At 34.9% G+C, this 23173-nt stretch overlaps 1 protein-coding gene across 4 annotated transcripts in view; it reads left to right on the forward strand.

Moving 5' to 3' along the window:
- Positions 1-23173, forward strand: part of DENND1A (DENN domain containing 1A) — a 231116-nt gene that overhangs the window by 20648 nt on the left and 187295 nt on the right. For all 4 annotated transcript variants that reach the window (XM_080402471.1, XM_080402472.1, XM_080402474.1 and 1 more), the window contains exon 2: positions 1952-2022. In XM_080402471.1, coding sequence (XP_080258597.1) covers positions 1952-2022 — 71 coding nt within the window. The remainder of the gene's footprint in view (positions 1-1951; positions 2023-23173) is intronic.

The raw sequence follows: 23173 nt of genomic DNA on the forward strand, positions 1-23173 counted from the left end.
ATGAGTACTTAAGACAAATCAGTTGGGAACTGATGGCAAATTAAATTAACTTTAATTGAATTGTGAACCATTCTTGCTCCTGAGAGCTGCTCTGTAAAGCTGTAGAGTGTGATCCTATGCTACTGAAACCAATGGTAGCTTTTCTGTTGATTTAAATAGGTGTGGGGTTTGGCTTAGAGCCACTTGAGTTATACTAAGTGGGCCTGTGGCATGGTTAGAAATGTTTTGTTTAATCCCTTTTTGTGTTAAAGTAGGATTTAAAATAATAGAAATTCCCTAAAGAGTAGGCTGAACTCCTTGACATGTTTGGTTTGAGATGCTGGGTAAGATTAATATATATATATTTTTAATTATTCAGGTAGGAATTCTAGCATATATATACACATATGTGGGTTTTGTCATTATTTTCATCTTTAGCTGTAAGGGAGCTAACAAAATTCACAAGTTAATTATACCTCAGCAATTCTCTAATGTTAGATAGTTTACATTAACACATAGGAGACAGTATTATCACTATGCAAGCAGCCATAAATATAGAGCAGTAATTATGCAGTTTTGATTCTTGGTTTTAACCAGAAAGTCTAAGAATAAAATGTCACATGTTCAGACTTACAAAATGCTTATTTCAGTAACCAAACAATTACAGTCTAGTGTGTGATTCTATTTAATCTCATAAAAAAATTTGGAGAAGCTAAAATTGTTAGTAAGGAATTTAACTCAAAATATTCTTTCTTATATAATCACTCGCTGCCTTTATATGCTCCTTATGAAATGTAATTCCAGAGCTTTACTTACATAGTTGTAAGAACTGAAAATGTATGCTAGATTTTTTTTTGGTTTGATTTTTTTTGTTGTTGGGTTGTTTTTTTTTTTAAAAAAACCTTACTCTAGCAAAGTAAGTATCTTTCCTCAAGCTTCATTTACATTCTGTAGCTGAATCTGGTCTCATTTTTGATGATTGCACCTATTTCCTTATTTTGCATGCATCCGGCAGCTTTCTGGATTTAATACTCCGGAATCTCATGAGGTGAAACCTTGTGCGTTTGTAATATTCTTCAGCATGGCCTTTTACTGACAAAGAGATAGAAATATTTTGATAGGTATTAAAGAGGGGAACTGTCTTAATCCTAAATACAGCCTGTTAAGTTTTCCAGTAATGTATGTGTAAAATGACTTTACATCCTCTTGACTGCAGCTTCTTCTTTTTTTTTCTCCCCCTTTCCTTTTTCCTGAGCAAATAGGTGTCATGAAGTTGAACCCAAGGGTCACAGTAATGAAAATGTGAATCTGGGTTTTGTCCCATGTTGGGTGATGTGACTGTTATCAGTTTAGTGAAAGAGCATGAAGGATTTTTTTTCCCCTGAAAAAAATCCCTGTATCTAGCACAAAGGTGATTTACTTTCTCATTGGAAAGTAAAGGTGAAATAAAAAGAACTTGCTTTTGCAAGTTGCACATGTAATCAAAATTATTATTGTGGCCAAGAACTGAAATAACTGTTGTTTCTCTATCTGAGGAACATTCTGAAAAGTGATATAAAAGGTATGGTTTTATTTTTCTGATGAAGTTCTGAATGATAGGCCTGTGATGTTTTAGTATCTACAAATGCAGACTAGTCACAACAATTGAACTGACTTTTAAGGTTCTGCATGCTTGATTTCTATTGTTTTGATTCCTTTTTTTTCCTCTGTAGAGGTTTGTTAAGACGCCCTGTTCATGTTTGCTCATCTGAGCTTCAGCCATACTTTGTCACATACTAGTAAGGCAGAAAGATCTGATGTGAAATCATCCCGGACTATAAAACAAGAAATGTAGTTTATCAAGTTGTCATTGTAATGTATGCATTCTTAGAACCCTTTTTGACTGTATAACTGGAAGTACACATAAAAAAAATTCTTAATGTGCTAAATACATTTTTTTTTTTTTTTTTTTCTCCCTCTCCCCTCCTTTCAGACAAAATCCGGAAACTACCTTTGAAGTGTATGCAGAAGTAACCTATTCAGGAGTCAGTTGCACTGGGAAAGGTACTGTTCTGCACTGTAGTTCTACCTATTTATTGACTAAAAGTATTCTTAAGAATCATGTATTGTGAGTTCACAAGGTATATTTAATATTATACTGTTCTGGCTTTTAAAGATATCTTAATCACTGATTCTGTAGAATCTTACAGTTAGGACTAATAATGAGAAATTCTTGCCTCTGTCCCCGATTGTGGGCAACTTTCTGATTTCTTTGACTGTTTTACCTGTTTTGTCTTATAAAATAGAAATAACTTACTTCATTAGATTGAAAAAGTAAATGCATTTTCAGATTTGTATTTGCTGCTCATGTAAGGATGGGTAGTTTTAAACCAAAAAATACTCTACAGCTTCTTGTTTGGAATTTATTCTTACTTCTTCCTTACTTTCCACAGAAGTATTTTTATTGGTTCCCAGAATTCTTCCTTTGAGCAAATGATTTTATCTAGAAATAAGGCGTAAACACAGCTTATGATTTGATTAACTATTTTTACCAAACATTGTTTTCAAGCCATGATCATACAAGAATTTCTCTGTAATACTATTTCTGGCAAGTATTTCTGTATATATGCTAGAGAAGTCTCATAACTGCTGAAACCAATGTTAAGTATATTTGTGAATTTTTGATTGCACTTTTTTCTGAACCTGAGGAACTTGATCAAATAAGCACGAAAAGCAAAGGCTGAAATTCGTAATCCCAGAATTTAGTTCAAGAAAGTATTACTTCAGTCTTTAGAATGTTACGAAAAAGGAGGGATGTCAAAATTGAATAATTCTGGTTAGTCAACATATACTGAAGTAATAGTTTTTTATATCCTTTATTAAATGATCATGTGTGTATTGTGTATATGGTATAATGAACCAGTAGAAAAGTTTTTGTATTATATTTTATTGAATGGAAAGTCAGTTGTCTCCTTTTATATCTGTATTTGTTTGTTACAATCAGCAAAAGTCAAATACCTGCAACTCTTTCCTTTACCACCACAGCCTCCGTGGGAGTTGTAACTGGAATACAGTTTTGGCTTGTCCTACTGCTATATGCCATCACGACTATTTGATGTAACTGCAGGAGCCCTTTTAATAACTAGTCTTTGTTTCTGCACATCTGACCTGGATTCTAGTGCCAGAAAATCTGAACAAATTTGACCATAAACATTACATTGTACAGTACTAGTGTCTGGGTATAATCTTCTCTTTGAAGTTTGTTTGCATCCCCCTGGAGGGATTAATCCCCTGCTGTGGGAAGGTGGGTTAAAAAGCACGGAAACTACTTTACAGGTTTTTAATTGGAGAATTTAGTATACATTTTGTTCTATAAACCAACTGATTCTGTGGGAGTTTCACTTAGTTGTGTTTTTGTTGTATGCACTTGTAGGTGCAAAATCTTCAGAAATATTTTTAGTGAGTAAAAAGAAGTTTTATTGTTTTTATGACTCATATATTCTGAAGTTATTGGTTCTCTCTGAATAATCTTCTAAAAGATTGTTTCCCAACCATATTTTTTCTTATATTTAAGAGGTGCCCTTTATTCTCAGAGGTCTTAGATTTGTGTATTCCCAAATATTCTGTCCTGTTCTAAGTGAAGTTTGTTGTTTGGTTCTCCACAGCATTAACTGTATTTAACAGCTATGCTGTATCCCAGGTAAATCATCATTCTAGAAATATAGACCTAGACACCTATATGTAGTCTTTCTACTTCTTACTTCTTGGCCAGCTGTTCTATGCCAGAAAGCCGAGAATATATATAAACTTTTTTTTTTTCATTTTTGTAATCAGGGAACATATGTTACATGACAAGGAGCAGTTACTATTAAGAAAAGCTAAATGTATAAAAGGTGTATGAGGGGCAAATTCAGGCATGTTTAAAAAACTATTTCTTCCTGTGTAATGGATCTCAAAATTAATTAAGACAACTGTTTTTGAAATTCTGGGTCTAGTATAATAGTGCTGTTTATCACTTAGAATGCTTTTAATTCTTATATTGATAGTCTGACATGGTCTCGAGGAGGATGTATTGCTTCAGAGCTGTAACAGTCCTAGTGCATGAGATTGTCTGGCTTGTGGGATGGTAAAATATGCCTCTCTTTTGTTTTATTCAAAAGTTTGTGTAGCTGTTGTGTTTTGACCCCAGCCAGCAACTAAGCACCACTCAGCTGCTCGCTCACTCCCCTGCAGTGGGATGAGGCAGAGAGTTTGAAGAGTAAAAGTGAGAAAGTAGCGAAGGATGTTTTCCATGTGACTGTTAAATACCAACTGACAGTAAAGGTTTTAGTATATTTCGTAGCTCACTTGGCAGATGATTGTACATTCAAGTAGCTTTACTGCTTGTGTAATTGTTAACAATCTAGCATTAAATGTCTATTTGGACAATAACTTTTGAAACTAATGAAAACAGTATTATCCATTGACTATCATATAGAATGATAGAATCATTTGGGTTGGAAAAGACCTTTAAGATCATAGAGTCCAACCATTAACCCAGCGCTGTCAAACCCAGCACTGTCAAGCCTACCACTAAACCATGTCCCTAATCACCATGTCTACACATCTTTTAAACACCTCCAGGGATGGTGACTCTACCACCTCCCTGGGTAGCCCCTCTTGATACAGAAGGCTCCCTCTTAGTTACCAGGACAGTTGACTGCAGAAGGAAAAAAAATCTGTTCTGGGCTTCAAGAAAGACATCAGTAAACTGGAACAAGTTCAATGAAGGACCACCAAGATGGTGAGTGAGCTAGAGCACTTGCGCTGTGAGGAGAGATTGAGAGTACTGGGTTTGTTCAGCCTGGAGAAGACTTCAGGGAACATGAATAGCAGCCTTCCATACCTATGAGGCATTCATCAAGATGAGATATCCAGGCTCTTCACAGTGATGTGTGGCAGGACAAGAGGCAATGTCTGAATCAACACTGAATCAAGAGGGATTCTAACTGAATATCGGGAGTGTCTTCACTGTGAGGACATCAGGTATTGGACCAGGTCACTCAGAGAGGTGGTGCGATCTGCACGCTTGGAGGTTTTCAAGACCTGACTAGATCACAGCCTGAACAACCTGGTCTGACCTCACACCTGGCCCTTCTTTGAGCAGGAAGTTGGACTAGAGATCTCCTGAGGTCCCTTCCAGCCTGAATTATCCTGTGATCCTAATATTTGATTCCTAGAAACGTGTCAGGAACATCTGGAGGATGTTTTGTACTCTTAATATGGTATGAAGAGAAAACTTGATCGAAACCAAAGAAATTGAAAAAGAAAACATTGTTTTATTCCAGTCCAGGCAGAGCTCTTGCCAAACCACAATGAAATGTGTGAACTGTGAAAGGAAATGATCACTGGTTCACCTCAGCTGTGGTCTCGCTGTCCTTTCTCCTTTAGATTGTTCAGAAATAATGATCATCTGTGCTCAGCATTGGTGACTTGTATATTTCTGGCATGTGAAGGCTTTGCTATGTCGTACAATTCCAGCATTCAGTTGTATCTAAAAGCTGTGCTTGCGCTTTTCTTTCCTTATAGTCATAGATCTTATTTGGGGACTTAGGGATTTTTCTTAATGGCCCGCTTGATTTAAATGTGGTAACTTTATTTTGAGAACTGTGAAACAAGACAGCTGCAACTGTGACTAGCAACATTAATGTGAGTAATTGTTATTAAGAAGATATTTCCTTAAGAGAAGACAGTTACCAGATCAGTTTTTTGTCTTATGATTGTGATTTCTGTGGAAGCTGGGAATTTCCCTTAGCTAATTGAATCTCAGTTACTGTGTGCGTGGTTTGTTATTTTTTTTAAAGAACATTTGACTTCCTAAAATTGAATGAAAATACAAAAACGCTTTTATCTTAACTTTGTTCCCACTTTTTTTAAAGTATTTTTTTATTGGGATGTCTGGAATTCAGAATTTCTTTACTTGATATTTCAATGGTGCATTTGTCAACGTTCTACTATTTAGTTTCATCAGATAGCACTGTTCTTTTGTCCATAACCTCTTCTGATAAAGTGTTGGTTCCTTCTCACCAAAAGTCTAGGGCACCAAAATAGAGTAGAAGGAATGCAGTCTGCATCTTTACAGTGACAATACATGGAAGTTACCTAGTGAGAAATCTGTGGTGTGTGTGTCAAGTATAAGTATGTCAAGCATAGGGACTTTGCAAGTCTAATGCTTCTCACCAACTCCCACACGCTTATTCTGGAAGAAAGGAAAAAATAATCATGGTTTTAATTAAAAAATGGAATATTGTTATAGGGAAAATATTGTCTAAAACTTCTAGTGTTAATACTTTTGATTCTTTCCTTTGTAGTATCAGATAAATACTGGATGAGGACTGTGACTCAGAGGAAGAGGTGCGGTTCTGAGGCTGATACAGAAGCCTGGCTAATAGGCTGGCTTAGGTTAGTCTTAATGGGTGCATTTTGCGCAGTGGTGTAGTTGAGATGGAGTAAGATCCCAATACTGAACAGATGGGCACAACAAAGTTAACTCTTTGTCAAGTATGCCTGGTGACTTTGGCTTTCAACCATTCCAGGTTGTTAGGACCTAAAAAAATCTGATTACTAAGAAAAAATCCAATTCACTTATAAGGCTTTAATATTCTGTAGCCTCTGTGTAGGGTTTTTGTCTTTGCCTTTATAGATTTTAGTGCTGTGTGATTTTTGACAGTAGGAAAACTTCTAACTTTCCTTATCACCTAGATAAGGCCATCTGCCTTGCTAAATCCAGGTGTGTTGCTTAAAAAAAAAAACAAAAAAAAACCACTGCAACCAAACAAAAAGTTTTTAGATTTATCATTAAAAAAACCCACTGCAACCAAACAAAAAGTTTTTAGATTTATCATTATTATTTTATAGGTTTCACTATACGAGTTAACCTTGCTTCAGGAATTAAATAAACTAGAGCCTCAAGATTCATAGATAGAAGGGAATTATAATACAGTTTATTGCCCAGCGGATACAAGTAATACGTACTGGACATCATCTACAATTGTGTTAGTTCTTCTTTTCTGCTGTGATACTTAATTACTTAAATGTGACTTGGGAGAAGTGAGCAGATGTACTTTTTTGTTGACACTAAAGTGATTACTGTAGCACTTCTGAACGCTACATGCAAGGTTTAAGGTCTACCATTGTTTCTGTTCGCATACTGCTTTATGTTACATTATGTTTCACTGTTCACCCTGGTTTAAGAAAAATGTTTAAAACCAAACTTTGTATTCAGTGTTTTTTGTGTGCAATACCAAAAGCTTTGCAGGAGGAGATGTCTGTGCTGTTTGTGTAATCACTGATGTAGCTGGTGCTTCTCAAATTCAAGAAGCTAAAAGGGTACCCATTTAATTCTCAGCTGGAAATGCTGAGTTTTCTGCTGTTAGGGCAGTGTGTGTCTATAAAATAGCACATTCCTAAGTAAATAATGTTGGACATTCTATATGGAAGCTACAGATTACAGTTTTATTTTAATAACTTTTGATAAGTCTGTGTCTTTGGTGCATGATCTTCTCTCATTCATTGGAATTGTTACATGCAGAGGATAATTTGAGAGCCAAATAGATGCTTTAAAAGAAATACTACTATTTTACTGGATTTGTTTTCCTATTTTTAAACTTCATTTAAAGGAAGAGAAAATGCATTTTATGAGATTGTGAAGTCCTAATGTAGGGCTTGTGTATTTGTCATGGCATCTCATAATAGTAAAACTACACAGAAATTGAGGTAGTAAATTACAAAGAACTTGTATTGTTTCTTTTACAAATTATAACTGCTTAAGTTAGCTTAAGCATTTCTAGAAATGCAGTTCTGTACTATTGACATATTCTATGCTTAAAGTGCATTGGAACTACATTTCCTTTTTTTTATAACCTCAGCTAAAATATTGTTAGGGGGTTTGGTTTTTTTTTAAGGTGCAGAAGTCAAAAGAATCTACTAGCAATTTTAATATAAATACCTATATAAAGAAAGGGAAAGCATACTAACTGCTTTAAGAAATCTTTCTTTTACTTTTCAAAGCACTTTAACGAATGATCTGCAGCAGTTGTAATGTCATAAAAATATGATGTCACAAATTTAAGGGTCTTGCTGGACCTCAGCCAAAGATCGTCTCTTGTTAGATGAGGCTGTGAGGAGAATTGTAGTCTAACTGTCAAACTGTTCCATGTAGAAAAAGAGAATTTGTTAGTCTAAAGTAACTGATCAAAATAGTATCTAAAGTTGTGAGCGTTTACTTTCAAATGTTCATAGAGTAAGATACCTCCCTGCACCCTTGTCTGGGAGGACGCAGCATGCTTTTGTATGGGGTTTTTGTGTTCTTGCCAAAGCAGACATTATAAAAGTATGTTGAATCTGTAGTTTTACCATGTAGTGTGCCAAAAGGCCTTTCTCTCCAAGGACCTCATCTTTCATCTTTTTGTGAGTGTAGCATAAATTCTTGCTGTGTGTTCAAGGAAAAAGCTAAAATGGTTTAGTACAGCTAAAGGATTTCTTTCTTCTTAAAAAAAAAAAAAACACAAAAACCAACCAAAAATCCATGGTAAGTTAGAAGCCTAAATGCGATAGCATGGACAAAGTGTAAGTGTGTTAGAGTTTAACAAATGTTCACTGGATTAGTAAAGGAAATGTAGTTTATACTACTTCTTTTATGACAGAATTTAAAAGGTCTTGCTGTAAGACTTGCCATGTGCTTCTTTCTTTTCTCAAAAACATACCACTAGGTTGAAAAGGGAGATGAATCTTAGAAGGAAACTATTAACTCTGAGGTAGTTTATCATTGTTTGAGAGAAAGGATGAAATTTGCATTTGAATCGGCTCTGAGAGTAGCATGTACTACTAATCTTGTTCCTACTAGAAGCTTGTGAGTAGTTTAAGTACTTCCTTCTTTACTTTTCATGTTCTAGCCTTGTGTTGTAATAGCTCTTTCCCTCCCTCCCCCCCTCCCCCCAGTAGATCACAAATGTTATAACTTAAACTAATAGAAGTCCTTAACTCTACTGGGGGAAGTCACGATGTGCTTGGGCCCTAAAATTATTCTACAGTTGTCACTATGGTTTCCATGATAAGGCTTTTGCAGATAGAGAGAACTAGCAGGTTTCTGTCTCTGCAAAACAGACATACTGCTACTCCTTACCATTGTCTTTTTATCATATGATAGATACAACAGATATATAGATATATCTATTATCACAGATAATAGAGCAGTACCTCCATATAGATGAAGCATTTTCTTGAACATAAGCAAAGTTACTGGAGTAGGATTAATTTAAGAGTTGGTCATTCAAAAGTTTCTAAACCTTACCTGTGTACCTCTCAGAGTAACCTTTTTTTTTTAAAGTGAAAACGTTTTATTGGCTGATGTCTGCCTGTTCTGTATTGAGAAACAGATAACATACTGAAGATTAGGAATAACAAAGGAAGAGTAAAATTCTGGTCTCTTCCCTTTAAATAAGAGCTTTCTGTTGAGTATGTGCTGTAATTCAGGTATCACAAGTTTTCCAATCCCATCTTTATGGTATTATGTTGCTACACCTAATTTACTAAAGCAGGATTGGAAAAGTAACTGAATCTAAGTAGATAGGTAGTATTTGGAAATTCTAATTCTCCTAAGCTGCTGCTTTGTTTTTCTGTTTTGATTTGATCACTTCTAAGTACAAACAAGATGGAAGATTTTTACAAAGAATTTAGTAGGACTGCAGCGCCAGGTCAGGTAAGTAGCGCTGTCTGAACTGTTTTGTTTGAACAGAGTTCAGAGTTTGGCTTTTACAGTGTAAATGAAATACTCCATTTGAAGAGAAACTCGCTTTATGAAAAAATATTAGAATCTGTCATATTGCAAGTCGTCATAAATTTTATCCAGCACACTTTTTTAGGTGTGTTCTTACTGACGGTACTCGATTTAAGAAACCCCCCAAATGTTAGTTTATATCAAGTATAACTGAATATTCTTCAATTTCTGTAAGTTATTTTGTGGGAAGAGATCTGTTTGTCCTTTTTGCTTCATTCCTTAACTACTTCTGTCTACAGTCTTTTCCATTTCACAAGTATTTACTAATCTGTACTATATTGCTGCTGCTGGTGCTGTTTAACTAGACAGAAAAATTCAGCACAGAAAGTCTCACTCACAAGACTTTAAACTTTTGTTGATTTATATTTTTTTAAAGGAGCTTGACATCTTCATCAAGTTCACAGTGGGCCTGCTTTGTTTGCTTTCTCTTGAATGCTTGATAAGATTTTTCTTCTATTGTTTTGTGCAGCAAGGACAGAACTTGCCATGGCTGAGGTGGTTTTTTTGTATATCCACAATATGGTCATTGTCTGCTGCTGAATAATTGTGACTGCTTTTTGTACAACCAGAACTAAGGCTTTGGCTGTGAACAGATTCCTTCTTAGCGTGAAAAGAGACTAATCCATGTAAATACAGCCCCAAAATAAAGCTTTACAGAAAAAGGGAAAGGCTGCTAAGCAGGAGGGCAGAGGTCAGCAATTTAACCTTTAACCTAACAAATAAGAAGCATGAAAGTTCCTGAATTGGTTTACAAAGGCAAGCTCCTGTGATCTGTCAGTTTTTCTTTTCATGATAGAGTTGGGTGAGAAAACTGACTGACAGCTAGTGCCTTTTTAACTGCAGGTTGAAATTAACTGCTAAACTGAAACTTTTTTAGGGAGGTGGTTTTTTTAGTGATTTTAACAAATTATTTTCTTTCTCTAGCTGTACTTAGTTTTCCTTGAATTTATAGAAGAGTTTGAATGGTTGTTCTTTTTAAAGAGTTCTTGAAAGACTCGATTTAATACCAAATACTACTGAAACATTTAATATTTTAGCTTTTGAACCATTTAAGAATTTGATGAAGCACTTGATGCTATTAACTCTCTGTTGATGTGCTCCTTTAAGAGTAGGGCTGTTATTCCAATAACTGCAGAGAGATTGTACTTTGAAGAGAGTCAAGGAGTTGTTGTTAAAGGGTGTGTGTGTGACTTTATTTAAGGGAGTAATTTTAACTTTAGTTCATTCTCAGTCACAAAATTTTCCAAGGTGGTTTGGTTTTGTTTGTCCTTATTTAATCACAACAGGTAATCTCATTAATGAGTGTTAACTTTTGCTTAAAGCTTAATGCATCTACAATCAGCTGTTAATCTAGATATAGACATTTCTGTAAAGAACTTTTAATTAGAATGTCATTTAGATGAAAAAGAAACAAAGTAGTAATGACTTGAAAGTAGGCTCCCTGTAGATTAAGAATAGCAGTTTTGGGGTTTTTGCTTAATGTTGCAAGCGTTGTCCCAGAAATGACTGACGTTTGATGCATCCACTGTTGTACTGATGCTTCCTATGAGTTTTCAGTGGAAACACTGGAGTTTAGAAATTGTGTCTGTGTTTATTCTGTTGACATGTAGACTTATAATTCTACACAGAACACTACTTTGTTTAACATGCAAGCAAAGCAAATTTGGTAGAGCAAAAGGTGAAGTAGATCTATTTTTATTACTGGCTCTTTTTGTTATAGGTAGTTCCTTGCAAGAGGAGAATGTAAACTCTAATTCAAAAAGAGGCCTGAGGCAGTATTGGTCTGCTGCTTTTTGGTGTGATGATTTTTTTTTATATTTGTTATGGACAAAAAAGACACCTTATAAGGTTTTATCAGGTTTTCTTGTGATTTTTTTGTTGGTTTGGGGTTTGTTGTTAGTGTTTGGTGGTTTTTTTTAAAGATTGAAATAGAGTTAGAAAGAAACATGATTTGTGTTTTTTTACCAATTATTACCAAGTAAAATTATTATTTGTAGACTACTATTCTACTTCAGCAATGGTTGTAATAAACCAAACCAAATCCCAAAGCCCACCTTTTGTGCTACCAGAGACAGGCTGATCCTGCAGTATTCTACATGAAATGCTGTAACATGCTGATTCATAGCAAAGGGTCAGTGCGTGGTACGCTTCCCTGTAGCAGTGTTTGTGAATAACAATGGTAAGGCACATTTTAATCATAAAGAACTGTATTATGTTCTGTTAATAACCTAACATCCTCATATCTGTGAACAAGGTGTATCACCAGCTCTCTACTGGATTTTGTCATTGGAGAGGGGAGAAGGAATGCTGAGGGAATGCTGCTGAATCCTGCGCGATGATTAAGAAGTTTTTTGGCCCTGCTAGGGCTACCAAGTTTTGGTAAACCATTTGTCAGAATTCTGGATGCTGAGTGGTCGTTGGCTTGGGAAGATGATTTTTATGTCGGTTTTGGTGTTGGTTTTTTTAAGATAGAATTATCTTTTGATATACTTTTTACTAGGACTTACTTCATGGAAGGCTGGGATAGAAATAAGGAAGTTGAACTGCAGTAATAAGGATGATACTTTTGAATGGAAGGGTGGGAACAAACAATTGATAGTGATAATCTATTATCTGGAATGGGTTATAGTCTGAAGAGTTCATTTGCTTATACTTCCCTAGAAATTAAAAAAAAACCCTGCAACACAACAAGCCCCTCAAAGCCCCCAATATTTAAGTTGGTTGTGATATTTCTGAACTCTTCCATGACTGGCTATTTGGAGAGTAATGTTTTCTAATTTGATGAACTAAGTAGTAAAAACAAATGATGCATACTATAAGTAGTCAAATAATATAAGACTTGTAGAAGTGACCTGTAGAACATGATAATCTGCGTGGAAAGTGCCAGTTAAAAGATGAGGAGCTGGAGTGAACGCTTGTATTTACTGTGCTAAAAATGTGTGGTCTGCCCCAGACTTCATCAACTAATACAGTACATGCACCTAGGGAAGGAATGGAAGGAAAAAAAAAAAAAGAACTTCGAGTGATACTTTTAAAGCAGTATCTTGGATACTGTAGCCAAAAGAATTTCCCCACTCAGAATTTGATTTGTGCTAAGATTTTAAATGGTGGTGAAGGGAATTACATTCACGGCTTTCCTTGCATTCTACTGGGATAAACTGAGTTGCATCTTTAGTTCCTTTGAAGAGTCATTTATTTGAAACTGCATAGTTATGAATATAAATGGTGGTAACATTACCATTTTTGAATTGATTCTTACATTTTTTTATCTTTTAAGTAAATAATTACTCCTTATGTCTAGTTGACCTGTAAAACACTTTTGATATCTTCTGTTCCAAAGAATCTAAAACCAGATTGTCACTCTGGAAGAACACCTATCAAAAATTATTAATGCAGACTTAACTCAAATACCAAAATGTGAAGTCAAAATAGCTGACCAAGTATCACAGTGTAGGTAGACAGTAGAATCAGGCTGTTTATTTAAATAATGTGCTTTATCTTTTTGTGAACATGATGCTAGGACAGTGCAAACAAGTAGGGAAAGATACCAGGAGATGAGAAACAGCTCAGTCAGAATGGAAATTAGCTTATGCTGCCTCTTCAATAGGCAGTTGAAGAGATGGTGGAACAGAACTGGCCCTTAGTGAAGGGCAGGATCAAATTGTCATAAAATATGGCAGAGTAAAAAAAGCAACAAAAAAAGCCACCACCCCCAAACCAAACCAAAACACAGCCCCCAAAACTTTCCTTTGCAATGAGTATGAGAATTTCTTCTAAAGTTGCTCTTCACTTGCACCTGAAGTAGCATGTAGTTTTATCTGATATTTGCCTGTTGATCATTCACTCAGTTTAATTTGAAGAATTTATCAAATGTTAAAAAGATTCAGTAGGGTAAATCTCTTTTAAAGCTGTAACTTATGTCCACAAGTGCATTAAAATTCATACTTACAATTATCACAGACTAATATTAATCTCATCTCATCCCATTTTATCTAGGGGTGCTATTTGCACATAGAAAAATGTTACAGATATGTTTTTGTTTCATTGTGATTAATGTCCTTCTACACTAAAGGTAATGTTATATTTGTCCTCTATATTTGTTACTCTTACTTAATGGCTTAAATGCCTTACTTGTGTTTGTGATAATCTGTCATCTTTTGTACACAGTAGCATTAAAAATTGTTTTGATTATGGTTTGAGAAAACTTACTTGTAAATCATTCACTAAAAATACATCCTACTTCAACGTATTGTAGATTCCATCAGTACTATGTAATTAAATAGCTCTTAAAGGTATCTTCTGCTGTTAAAACAGATGCGTATAGCTTTGTGTGTACCTTGGCAGTATTCATAAACAAAAATAGATGTGGTGAGTAAATAGAATTATTTAACTTGTTCAACATTTCATTCTTTAATGAGCTGTAGAAGTAAAAAGCAGAATCTCACAATTTATCATCTATTTTGCATGGAGATAGCAAAAAGCATGCTTGGTTGCATTTACAAATACCAAATGTGGTATCCAGTAATACAATAATTGCAGTGCTTTCATTTTGCTTATTTCTAGATTGTTTTGCTTTACTCTGGATATGGAATTAGATCCTTCACTAAATCATCTTGAAGCAATTCTGTATCTAGACTAAATCCATAGACTACAGTGGGTATCAATCACACGGACAATTAAAATTGAGTATTGACATGTTTTTAAAATAGTCATATGTCTCAATTTTGTTTATCTCAAAGTTTTAAAAACCTAATGACCTCATTGCAGCTTGACTATAATTACCATGTTTAAACTTCTATGCATTTTTTAGTTTAAACAGCCTTTGTGTTTTTTTTTTTAAACCAAAAGAAAATTAATGAGAAGAGACAAAGAGACATCAAAGAGGTTTTCCCTCTGATTGCAGCGTTAGAAGTTTTGCCTGAAAATAGGTTACATTTCTTCTGTTTTCAGCTGAATCCTCATTAACTTTACATTTTAATGATGTCCAGAGCAAATTATAAGATTATGGTAGATGCCTTAAAGGGAAGCTTAAAGGACACCTTTTTAATGTTTGTTTCTTTATTAGTGGCAGTATTTGCACCAGTATTATAAACAGCATTAGAATGCTAAAAGTAATCCCAAAACATATCAGAAATATCTTCCATTTCTGCCATATATGTAGTGTAAGTATCTTTATTTAGTGTATAACACAAGTGGAGCATGTTAGGGGGATATCTTCATCTTTGTAGAAGACAAATGTAAATCATGCCCTTTGAAAGAGTTTACAAATTACTTTGCATCTTATAGTCAGTTTAATTTATAATGATAAAGGAAAATGGAGACAGGTGATATGACAGAGCCTCTGAATTGTTTTCTTGAACCTTCAGTGGAGAAGAGGATTGAAATGTGAATAAAGTGATAGTTTGTATTTTTACAACGACATAAAACATTGTTGGGAGAACTTGGTGGAATTTCAGTGTATTCCATTTAGGGGAACGCTATTAACAGCAATTCTGTGTTCTAATGTACCTCTCCTACTAAAAATTAAGATTGCATAATTACCTTTTTAGATGAAGAATTGTGTTATATCAAATGCAGCAAAAGAACTTGTATTTGGTAACCTTAAACAAGGATAACTGCAATTGGTGATAGCTTGAATGGAGTTTGAACAGTTGAGAATCCAGGTAGTCTGAGATAATCCTATAAAACAAAAAAGTATCTTTAAAAGTAAAACAAAATAAAAATTGTACCTGCTCCCCTGGAAGTATAACAATTCTATATTAACATATTTTTTTTTCTGCTCCCCATGTTCCCCCTTGTACCTTTGCCCCACAGAAGAGTATGTCATTTCTGACTGTAGCTCAATGAAAAGTTAGATGAAAAGGTCTTGTGGAAAGTGAGGTCTTCTGTTTTCCTGTCCTGACTTGGTGTTACAAATAGAACCTTTGATTTTCTTGGGCTACCCTCTAATCAATAAACTAAATTTTTGGGAGGTGGAATTATGGCAAGGGATAGGAAGAAGACTAAATGTAGGAGCATCCCAAAGTTTAGTTACGAGGTAGGACTCAAAATCCAAACGTAGTTAAATGTTATTTAAGATCTTAAAGGTTAGTATTTCATGACTACATTGCCATAATAGAAGTGAATTTCTAATTAATCTCTGATTATTCCTATAGATATGGCCCTGCTTGACATGCAGTTTTACAAAGCTAATGTCCTGGATCTATATATTCAGTATGTAAGACTAGTATTTCTAAAAAAATTATTTGCAATGGAAACAATCTTTAGTACTTGTTTTTAATAAGTTCAACTTCCTTGTATGTTCCAGAGTCTTAATGGCTGTCTGCTGTAGTGTTATCCAAAGTTTGCTGTTACTGTCCACTTGCAGGTCTGTTTCTGCAGTTGAGTGGAACTGCACTTGTGTGTAGTCATCTGCTATGAGATGCTCTTGAGAGCTCAAATTTGTAATCATGGCTATCAAAATAATCCTTTTTGTCCTGAGAATTCTACATAAGGGTGCTACAGTTCTGTGATCTATTTTTCCACTGAAATGTGTGGTGTTCTAGCATCTTGACATATGTACACATATCTCTTACGTAATCAAAATTTTCCTTTTTGTTTTGAACTCAAATAAATAAACTTTTGCTAAGTAGTGCCTGGTTGAAGACTTCACCCTTGATTTAGACTACTGTGTCTTGATGGAAGCATTTGACATGTCCATCATTAATAAGTAATTGAATAATGCAAGAGTCATTATACAAAAAGAAAACTCAACCTTTCCATTTCAGGAAGATTTTTACATATTTATATTAATGTTTTGTAGAAACTGTTAGAAATTTGAACTGTCATGATTGTCTAGCTGTTACAGTGGACCCAAACTGCGCATCCAGGTGTGCCTTAGCTGATCTTTTCTTGGAAAAAGGGTTTAAGTCTTTCAGATGTTTGGAGCTCCTTAAGCTTGAAAATAGCTTTCAAAAGTTTCTCTTGAATCTTTTAGCTTTGATGACTTCTAATGTAACTTTAGTTTGAAGGTTGTATTACTGAAGAAGAAAAAGTTGAGTGCCATTTCCTGCCTCTCTCACCTTTATTTTGTAATTATCAGAGAATTTACAGTAACTTAATCTTTGAGATGCATAATAAAAATACTGATTAATAAGCTGCAGCTGATGGAAAGATGTGTATGTTATTTTGATTTCCTTGACATGCATGATTTTGTATAGAATCATATTAGCACTAAAAACCTGAAATGTTCTTCCTGGTAACTTATTCTGCAAGTATTTGCAGTGTGGCTATTTCCAGCCAGTTCTGTGTTAATGATAGTGCAAGGTTGAAACATTCCAATCATTCATATGCCTGTCCTCCCTTTCTCAAATGTGTTTCTTTGCTCAGTGTTTTTGCCTTATTTATTTTGCTTTGTTGTGGTCAATTCAGCCAGTATAATAGCAAAGACATTGGCTTTTTTTTTTTTCCCTTAATGATGAGTTATGTTAGAGATATACTATAACAGAGATAAGAGCTATTTATGTCCTAAGCTATTGATTTTTAATTAATGTTGCCTGGGCTCATACATGTTGGCAGAATTGCTAACAGCTTGTGGCATTTTTTAATTCACATCTTCTTTTTTGGTATTTTGACAGTGTCATTCATATCTCATGAAAAAGTACCTCGTCAGGTTAAATGTGTTAAAACACCGAGGGGGGAAAAAAAAAAAAGGAAAAAAAGCAAAGAAAAAAAAAAAAGCAGAGAATGGAACATAGGGCTGCCTAGGAACCTTGATCCACTGCCAAAGTATTTAAACAATTTAGTGTTTTGGTTTTCTAGCTCCAAGCTGCTTCTCAAATCCCTTGCTAATTAATCCAGTTAATTCTTTGTAGACTAACTGTATGCAGGGCTTTTTCTTGTGCTTCTATCGCTGAGAACCCTGTTTTGTTTGAAGCAAACCTAAGCTCTGTTATAAAGGTTGTAGTAATAAAGTGAGTACTTGCAGATGTAAATACAGTGTTTTGAGCCTTTTTAAAAGGAGCTGTGTTTGTGTGTGTAACATCTCATTTAATCTTTCATGTTTAAAAATTAAAACATATATGCTTATATAAAAAGATGTAAAGAACTTTGTCATCAGTTCGATCATTTAAGAAAAGGCCATTAAGAAATGGAACAATTATGGCATGAAGTAATAGTGTTCTGGTACTACGATTACTGATGTATGTTTATTTTTCACAAGTAAATTATTGTAAATGCTCTTCGTTTCTGAACTCCAGAATGGGTGTTTCGATATAGGGCAAATAAGAGAGTTCAACAGGAAGGAGAGTTTTTAGAAATGACCTGTTGATACTTTGGATTCTTTTGATTAGGGTACAACTGTGTTGTGAATTCAGAACTGGAGAAAGCAGCTAGGGAGCAGAGAGCTTAGAAGCCCAATTAGATGTGGTATGAGGTAACGAGGAAAGAGTATACACTCCTTAAGGTGTGCTTGTCTGTGATAAAAGCCACTACAGCTCTTGAGCTTACTTCTAGATTTTAAGATTAGTTGAAAACTGTGTCCCCTCATCATACTGCTTATCAGTGCTAAGCATATGATTGTGTGCAACAGTGCAAGTGTAGCTGTCAGTGTCCCTGCCAAGCACTACAGGAAAAACATCTCTGAATGTTCTACTCCATCAGCTTTCTCAGTGATTTTGAGAAGTTGCCTCTGAGGACATACTGTCTATAGGACGCAGCTTTCCCTCCTGTTCTGTGTAATGCTAGGTGTTCTTGCAAATGGGTGATGAAGTGCAGATATTGGGCGCTTTTGCTGCCAGCTGGCCATAACAAGTTATGCTCCCCTTTCCTTAGTCATCCTCAAAAGATTTGCATGTCAGGAGTTGATGACCATCTGCACTGCAGCACCTTGTGGATCAACCTGTAGAGAAAGTGGATTAAAGTTGCATTTTTAGATTACCTTTGGAATTGGTGATTTTATTTTTCTTTCATCTCATGGTCATTAGCTACATGAGATGTATTTTTCCATGTTAGGACCTCTTTCCCCTCACCCCCACTAAGTTTTGAATACTGTTCAAGAAGTTCAGCTTCTGTCATCAACACATTTGACTCCACAGAAACCTTTTGCAGGAGAGCATATTGAATGCTTTTCCTTTTTTTACAAACTTTCCTCTCATTTAGTGCTTCAGTTTGTAGGCTTTCACAAGACCTCAGTGATGCTGCAGCCTCAGTTGAGGATCACTGTGACCAGTCTCTGATTTTTTTGTAATTTTTTTTTAAACTTGCTTCCAGCTTGCTGGCTTTTACCAATTTTCTTTACGATTTTGATAGAATGGGCAGTACTACTAATATGACTGGTAAGTTGAGGTGGGCATGTAACAGTTCAAGCTGAAACAAAAAGATGAAATCGAGTACTGAAAAGGTACCAGGCTAAGTTCTGAAGCGTATCAACAGAATAATGATTGTGTCTTTTATATGTGATCTTGCATGCCTTAAAACTTAGGAGTGAGTTGATGACCATTGAAACTACTGGTCAGTAAGGGTCATTTAATACCATAGGTTTCTGTAGTTGTAAATGCATGAAGCTCTAAGTGTGTGTATGTTGTAGAAACCACAATGGTAATATTACTCTTTATAATAATGTGTCTCCCCAAATGATAGCTAGGCTTGGTTGATAATGAAACATATATGAATCATATTCATTGTAAGCTAGATAGGGTATATATTACTCTATATTCCAAAAAGTATTTATTTAAACATCTCCACTAAAGAAAACAACAGAACTAAGAATGGGATTTTCAGTTTCCTGTGTCGTAATTTCATCTTTGACAGAATCTGTTTTTTCTGCTTCAATGGCATTTGAATAACTAAAGCGTCCTGAAATAATCAGAGATGCAATAATAGAAATTCTGAAGCCATCAAGCCCCAAAATGATTTTGAAGAGCTTGTTTTCTATAAAATCTTGTATTGCTGTGCAGGGAGATTCCCTTAAGAGATAATTGTGCAGATCAGTAACACAGAGCAGTGTCATTGGGAGCTGGTGGTACTCCACTGAAGTAACACATTTGAAGCTTTGAAACTGAAAGTAGTTTGAGACTATCAATGTTGAAAATATGAAAGTAAGGTCAGAGTTTTAAATGTTATAAAGTTACATAGCTTGCGGCTTAGAAATCAGTATTCACTGTTGCATGTTTAAGAAAGAAGCTATTCTCTGTGTAATTTAGGCAATTACACAATTGCTGAAGAGTAGGGTTGTGGTTTTTTTCTTTTTTAGTACACTACCAGAACTTACGGTTGGCTAGAACACTTTTGTTCCAAGTGCTTTTTGAGTCAGTTCAGATTAAACCTGAAATGAGAGGGTCCATATAACAATGTATTTCTGCAGTACTGGTATGTATTTGCCTAATAGTATGTCTATCTGAATTTATTATGGTTGATGAATTTTGGAAAGACATGAAAAATGTTGGATGATTATAAAGTGTTCTGTAATACATGGAAAATATAGGTTATTAGCAAATTAAAATGGCCATAATATCATTAAAACTAAACCCAAAAATGGTGAAAATAAAGCAGTTTGGAAAATGTTTATAAAACTCAGAAGTGTTTTCTAGTAATGAAAAGCCTGGTGTTATGTTGGAAAATACTATTTGTTTTCATTAGCAATTCCTTTAGGTTTTGTAATGTAGTTGATTGATTGCCATGGCCACGTTGTGGTTTTACATGAGTTCCTTGTAATATAATATTTCTAAAAAGTAGTATGACATTAAAATGTTATTCCTGGCTTTCTTCAAAACAACAAACAGAATTAAAAATTTTCTGGTTGACAGGGGAAAATAGAAAATGTGACATTACGTAAAAATTTCTCTTAAAATTAATTGAATAAGGGTTTTTTTGAATGAAGGTGCTTATTCCTATGCCAATGTTAGGTATAAACTAGTTGGCTATAAACTCTAATTTTATCAAATATAAATCTTTTATTTTTGCTGTAAAAAGCTAGCTTAAAGAAATTGTTTTGGGCTACATATGCTTGAACCTTCAGCAGAAGCAGTAATCTTGGGAAAGTAGATAGGCATACATAAGCAATTTGAAATACATGCCTTGTAAATATTAAAGAGGGTGACTGTTTCTTGTAAAAATGTCAAAACTCTAGTTGCTTTGGTCTTATCTTGCGTAACTTGAGAATTTGCATTCTGGAAATAAGTTAAATTGGCAGATATACACAATCACTGTTTGTGTCTGGTATTGTTAAACTCTAGATGATGCACTAACTCTTTTTGCTGTGTGCTAGCTACATGTGATGAAGGTCTGCTTATTTTTATTTCCTTTATTGCTTCTGAGACTTAAGAAAAATCTTATCTTGTAAATCCTACCCTGTGTGGTATTGGCACTTCCAGATTGTCACATTTAACTCATAGCATGAAATATTAGTTAACTGTTTCTTTCATATTTTCAGGACAAGGAGGGCTTGCCAGCTGCTGTTGAAGTGAAGAGGCTGTCACCAGGCAACTCTGCTGTCTCAGAATATAAGTACAAAGAGGCAGGAGAGAAACAAATTCAGTATTCATGGCCTGAGCACTTGAAACATATCTCTATTAAATTTATAGAGTGGTGAAAAAGTTATGAGGAAAAAATACACTGATCAAACACAAATAAATTTTTTAAATTATTAAAAACAAAAAAAGCCTACTTAAACTAGGTGTTCCTATTCAACTTCTACATTTAAACTCTTTTGTAAAATTATTACAGGCAGCCTGTAAAATGTTGCAAAACACTTCGTATTTAATTTTCTAAGCCAGGCTTTGTGGATTTCTTGAACATTGAAGTAGGATGTTACATAATTTTTTTTTTTTTCCAAGTTCCTAGCTGCTGTATAATTTGCTGACTAGAATTACGGGGGGGGGGGGGGGCACGGGGGGAAGAATTTAAAACATAATCTATTCAGAATTTGCTCCTTGCAGGGCTCCTGGACTTTGGCTTAGATTTCTAGTAATACTAAATTTCTGGGTTGGTTGAAGAACAGATGGTTATGAAGAGAAATACCAAAGTGCATAGTAAAGCAAACTCAAAAGATTCATCAACCATGCTTTAATATGGACTTGAGGTATCACCAAAGTTAATTAACCATTGCATATAAAAGATCTGAAGACCTCAAATGAAGATGAGAGAATCATGTAGCAAACAGGCTTGAAATAAGTACTTTTTTTGTCTTCTGGTTTTGATCTCTATTGTTTTAGCTTTAGCTCTGTCCTATGCATCCCATTTTTTGTAGTTCTAGCTTTAGTTATATGAATATCATCAGTTTAGAAATTTATATGGAGTGAAAGTTTTCTGCTCTTCTTTGTGAAGAACTCTTGAGTTTTCTGATAGCTGGAGTCATCTTAAGTTTTCTAATGTCTCCTTATTCTTACAGTTTAGAATGTTAGTAGAAGAGAAGTTAATCTGTACTGTTATACAACTGATTATTTTTTTTAAACTGATTTGTTGGTATGGATGAAACAAAGGGAGTTAAAGATTTAATATAGAGATAATTCCCCAACCATATTTCATATATTGAACACTTTGCGCTTGCAACACAACTGTTTCACAACTTCCATTAAAAGAATTGGTAGAGTTTTGATTGGCACCATTCCATATGACAGTCCAAGACAGTAAATAATAGCAGGTGAAGATGGAACAGCTTTTATGGTTATGTTTGTGTTAATGTTTAGATCAAAGCTAACTTCAGTGGGCATTTTTGTGTGGGGTTTTTGTTGTTTGTTTGTTTTTTTTTTTAAGTCTCCATCACCTGTGTATTTCATGATACTTCAGCTCTTCGAATGGTATTGAAACTAAAGAAAAGATTTCTTCAAAGTTGTGTCTGTGCCAGAGGGAACTGGAGATACCGTCCTTAACTACTCCTTTTCTGTAGTGGAATGTCTGTGTGATGCTAAATGCCTTTTAAGTGGCAAGCTGAACAGTTCAACAACTTGACAGGACATCAAATAACTGATTAGGAGCTGCTAAGAGGAAACTAACACAAACGTAGCCTCTTTCTGTAAAAGGCAATGAATGTGTTTCATGTTGTCTTAGCCAAGAAGTGAAAGTTGTTTCTGTTTTGCATTTATTGTACTTCAGGTTTTTAGCAGGATTGTAAAATGAATTTAACCAAGGCTCCTTTAGGTGGAAGGTTGTTTTGGATGCTAGAAGCAGTGAAAGTCTCATATTTAAGATCTGCTCTGAATGGGACATAAAGCTCATGATGGACTAGTGCATGCACTTGTATACTCGTGTGGGGAGGTCAGTTAGGAACCTAGCCACCTCAGGTGTACCGAGACAGGGCAACTGACAACTTGTGCCAGTTCTTGTATCGTTAGGGCTATTACCTCTCCAATCTCTATTCTGGGGACTCTGTAGAGCCTTAAGTAAAAATCTGTGAGGAAGTCGTCACTTAACCTGCTTTAT

Source organism: Falco punctatus (assembly GCF_963210335.1).
Source record: "Falco punctatus genome assembly, chromosome: 9".
Classification (NCBI taxonomy): Eukaryota; Metazoa; Chordata; class Aves; order Falconiformes; family Falconidae; genus Falco; species Falco punctatus.